Genomic DNA, 4,936 nt, shown 5'->3' on the forward strand with positions numbered 1-4,936 from the left:
GATCTTTTTAATCATCAGTTTCCATGGTCAAAGTTGGGGTGTAGTGGATTTTGCACATGCAAGATCGGTTGGCTCAGGGATGACTGCGACTCCACTGCTATTTTCTGTTATATATTTGCTGTCCTATTAATAAAGGCAAAAAAAAAAAAAAAACTCTTTAGTGGTTGATTTTCATAAAAATAAGCTTACAGTGTTTGTTGTGAAAATATACCTCACTAGTTTCTGGCTTACAGCCCACTTACTGTCAATCCACAGGAATGGATTTCACAGCATCACACACCAGTGAAAATGTTAACATATGAGTGTGTACCGTGTAGCCTTCTGATGCATGCCATTAAATCTCAAAGGGGAAAAAAATACAAATTTTGATTCACTGCTATAAACAATCACATACACACTGTGTATCCTTATTACTCTGTATTTACTAAATAAAAACGACATGTAGGCCTACAGTAATTCTTAGAATTGTGCAAAGTATTGTTTAATTAAAATATCCTTGTGAAAAGTTGCATCACTATTTTATTTTAAATCAAGTTATGAAATTTATTTTCAGTTATGTAAACTACAACAAATAAACTAATAACCTGGAAAATAAAAGTGTTCCTTAGATCTAATATAAAAAACTGAAAAGAATATGTTTTTGCCTGACTGGATCTCCTGGAATAAGAGACAGGGATACAGAGATACAGTAGAGGTAGTCTAGTTTAATCACCTATGGTGGATTGGATGTGACATCACACATGCTCTGACAGACTAACATTACACATAACTATTACTTACTTTAACATATGATGTTTATTTAACAAAAATGTAAGAATTATCGTGCTCTCAGAGAAGCCCAGCTCTGACTTCCCCTCTGGTCTGTGTGGTCGAGGTTTTATCTAAAGCTGCTGATGTTTCCGCTCACAGTTCGAGATGTGTGAATGATCACTATAGCAGATATTATTCATCTGGATCAGACAATGAAGATCATACAGCTGCAGATCTGTGAGTTTCTCACGTCACATTTGATTGAGTCAGTTTTCTTTTGATTTTATATCTTAATAAATGTGTTTTTCTTTCTGTCATAGATCTGTTCATGTTGTATCAAGCCACAGAGAGTCTAACAAACACACCAGTAACTTTAGGATCTGATGTGAATATAACCTGTGATCTTGATATAGAGGAGATTTACTGGTACAAACTGAAATTACCGGATCCTCCAGTGTTGATCTTACGCACTTACAGTAGTACATTAGAAGGAGGTGACTATGAAAACAGCATCTTTATACACAAATACTCAGTGAAAACTAACAGTCGTCTGTTCATCAAAAATATCACCATTGATGAATTAGGAGTTTATTATTGTGTGAAAACTAGTAAACCACTAAAATTCAACAACGGCACCAAAATCTGCATCAGCGGTGAGTTATTTTATCATTTCATGTCTTTATAAACCACATGATGGATTCCAGATTGAATTTACTGTATGAAGATCTAATAATAGTTTTATTGTTCTGTTAAAGACTGAAACTGAATAAAGACTGAACTACAAACCTTTTACAGACTCCGTCCACAGGAATCAGACAGATGACGCTCCACAACACCAGATACCATGGAGAAATATGACCATCATATCTGTCCTGATAAATGTGCTTCTGACCATTGCAGTGATAGGTTTGTAAAATTTCATTGAATTAACTACATGGAGACAAACTCTAAATCAATACACAAATTCAGCCATATTATATCTGCTCTTTGTTTAAACTGTCAAGAAGTGTCTCAGTGATGTTTATTCGCTGTTGTTTCAGGTTTGGTGAAGAGCTGCATTGACGCAACTAGAAGATCTAAAAATACTTCAAATAAACCTCAAAGTACCACTGCAGCTCAAAACACAAATGATCCACAGGTAAGACACTTCTTAAATAAATTATCTTAATTATTTTTAATATATTAGTTTAAATATAACCTGGCCATATTATTTTTGCACTATGCTCTTACAGTATAGTGATATAATAGTTATCTTTTAGTAGTGGTTAATCTACTTAAATCCTTTCAACTTCAGATAATGTACTACATTAAATGAATTATATGAAATGTGTTTTAGAAAATTACTTTTAAAAACATGGTACACATGCTGTCTGGGATACTCAATTCTGATTGGTTAGTTGCAGCATTCTGGTCAAATATATTTCTTATAATTAGTGCTAAACCTTATATTTGATCATTTTGCTAGTTTTATATCTCTCACATCATCCTTCATTCTTTTCCTCTTACTCTTCAAGGATGATACAAGACCCCTATGCTTCATTTCGGGGTCCTGATCTCCTTGTTAGGGTTTATTTTCCTATCGGCTGACTCTACATTATGTCTTACACACTGTAATGGCCATTCATTTGTATGATCTTCCTCTTCCAGTATGCTGAAATTGATTTCCCCAAGCGCTCCAGACGAAACCGGCCTTGCCAGGATCAGACCACCTACTCTTTTCTTAAGCCTGTAAAAGCTGTATGAAGTATTCTCTGGTATTGTTGTCTCTATACAGACCTTTTTATCTTTTTTTCTTTTTTTTCTTGCCAGTGCTCTGAGATGTTCATGCTTGCAGTAAACCAGAAGGCAATGTGGGTTCTGTGTGTTAGAGCAACTTTTTACAAATGACAATTTGAGCTACTTTATGTATGTGTATTTGTATTTTAAAGAAATTTGGCATATAGCTAGAGTAGAAATCACATGAACAGCGCTTAATAAATGTATATTTTTTATCTTATTTATATATTTTTTGCTTGCATATTAATTGTTCTTAATAATTTGCTTCTTGTATTAAAACTGGTAACTTCTGCTCTGTTTCTGTGTGGTTAACATACAGTGTGGTTTCGTGCTAATGAAATGTTCCACTAGTTTGGTCAGTTGATAAACGAAACAAACATTAAACTTTGCATACATATAGACAGGCGGTTTAAACATTTATCAAGTGAAGACGTGTGGAGCACTTTCTGCCTCTATAAACAAAACTCTAAAAAGATTTTACTTGAACCTTTTAATTACTCAGTTTCCCGTGACTATTTCGAAAAGCTCAGCAAAACCATCACCCTGTGTTTTAGAATCAGGAAGTACAGACTTGACAGCTTTGCTGAAAATGACATTCAGTTTATGATATTATTCTTCCAGCAACTTCTGAGCTAAAATATAGTGGGTTGCGGTGCAAAAATAGACCATATATTTCAGGTAAATCTGGAAAAACAATGCTGAATTTGCTTAGCAATAGATGCTATTTACACTAACTAATAATAGAGATCTTGTTTACACTAAGTGAAAATGGCAGTATTTTCTTTGCACTAAGTGTAAATAGTAGTTAGATACTATTCATATTAAGTGCAAATAGTGGTGGCAGATACTATTTGCATCTCAGTGTAGTGCATTATAAAACAATAATAACAACGTATTCAGTGTCTATGAATATATTTATTAAAATCATAAATAGATGCTGATTTATTGGGATATTACTTGTAGTTGACATTACCTTCTCTACATCAGGGGTTCCCAACCACGTTCCTGGAGCCGCTAACATACAAAATGTGCAGTGTTTGGGAAATCCCTGCTCTACGCCTCCCACTAACCTGACCCATTAAACACAGTATTCCCACTATTAAAGCTACACTGTGTAGGATTTTCTCCCATCTAGCGGTGAAATTGTATATGACTACCAACTGAATATTACTTTCTAGCCCCTCCCATTCCAAGGGCGTTTTAACTCCTACGGTGGCCGTATTATTTCAAATCTGCCGGCAGTCGTGAGTAATCTCCCCCTCACATTCGTCACGGTGCCACTGAGTGTAAAAACGCGAAAGGCGAAGCTTGAATTTCCAGGTATGTCCCTCTTTGTCTAATATATTTTCAAGATGGATGCACAACATGGCTTCCGCCATTCGAGCGACTCGCTCGTATGTATTCTAAATGGCAGATTATACGCTTACGAGAATACTTGTGATTAGTGATTACACATTAATGAGAACGTATAATTTTGAAAGAACAAAGTGTTTTTTGCTAAAAATCAACTTAAAATATTACACAGTGTAGCTTTAAATACTCGCTAGGTACTTTATTTCCACTTTTTGAAAAATGTCTTAATTTTTATTTAGAATAAACACCTCTCTGAGCTGATGTGCGATGGGAAAAGAATGAGTTCGGTAAATGGCGGCTTCAAACTCAGATCGGTTGCATTCATTTGTAATTTGTCTGGCTCAAAGACACAATGGAGGGCAGAGTGAGTATAAATAGCCTCTGTCAACAAGACGGGCTATTTGCACTTATTGAAGGACCAAACCAGTGGAGAAACACTGCACTAATTTACATACAGCAGTAAAAAAGACAACAACTGTATAAAACATGCTCTCATTATGCTTTTAGCCGAATGCTCCCTAGAAACTGAGGTATTAAAGATTATATATAACTAGTTCAGGAAATGATCAAATGGAATAGAAGACTGCTTGTGTGGTCAGAGCAAATTTAACTGTACCTCCCCCTTGATTGTGGTTATTTGTCTGCTTGTAGGCTGGGGGTGGCAACATTAAGACTATCATGTGTGTTGCTTTTATCATTGAGCCATTGTGTAGCTATGCTAGCATCAGTGCAGAGACAAGTAACTTCTTGTTCATAATATTCACATTCTATAGAAAGTTAGATTCTGAATGAACGTGTCATGTTAGCTATTAGTAGTAACTTGAATTAAGATTAGTTGATAACAGTGCTGCTCTTCTCCATATGCAGATTATGCTTTCTGTGTACAGCCGTATCAGACTGGAACGCTCATGTGCACAACCGCTAGGCCTACCCACAACCTAAGCACAAGCTTCCCTCCTCACCTGTCAAAGTTATATTCAGTTTCATTGTCTTGTTTAGTTTTACATGTAGTCTCACACCTATGGGGTTAGGATTGTTGTTTTATTCCAAATAAATA

General features: G+C 35.4%; 1 protein-coding gene across 1 annotated transcript; it reads left to right on the forward strand.

The window, feature by feature from the left end:
- Positions 1 to 905: 905 nt before the first annotated feature.
- On the forward strand, positions 906 to 2,817 carry LOC311084352 (uncharacterized protein). The gene is made up of 5 exons (XM_084116338.1): positions 906 to 987; positions 1,071 to 1,403; positions 1,546 to 1,656; positions 1,791 to 1,888; positions 2,398 to 2,817. Exons 1-5 carry the CDS (start codon positions 924 to 926, stop codon positions 2,491 to 2,493), a joined length of 702 nt encoding a protein of 233 aa, XP_083972464.1. The 5' UTR covers positions 906 to 923; the 3' UTR covers positions 2,494 to 2,817.
- The last annotated feature ends 2,119 nt before the right edge of the window (positions 2,818 to 4,936 follow it).

The sequence above is a fragment of the Abramis brama genome (assembly GCF_963993115.1).
Source record: "Abramis brama genome assembly, chromosome: 6".
NCBI classification, from domain to species: Eukaryota; Metazoa; Chordata; class Actinopteri; order Cypriniformes; family Leuciscidae; genus Abramis; species Abramis brama.

Excerpts from the sequence above, each read along its gene's own strand:
- LOC311084352 (XM_084116338.1), top strand. The coding sequence starts at position 924 with ATGATCACTATAGCAGATATTATTCATCTGGATCAGACAATGAAGATC. Across the intron at positions 1,404-1,545 it reads CACCAAAATCTGCATCAGCG|ACTCCGTCCACAGGAATCAG; the intron begins GTGAGTTATTTT and ends AACCTTTTACAG. Across the intron at positions 1,657-1,790 it reads TCTGACCATTGCAGTGATAG|GTTTGGTGAAGAGCTGCATT; the intron begins GTTTGTAAAATT and ends CTGTTGTTTCAG.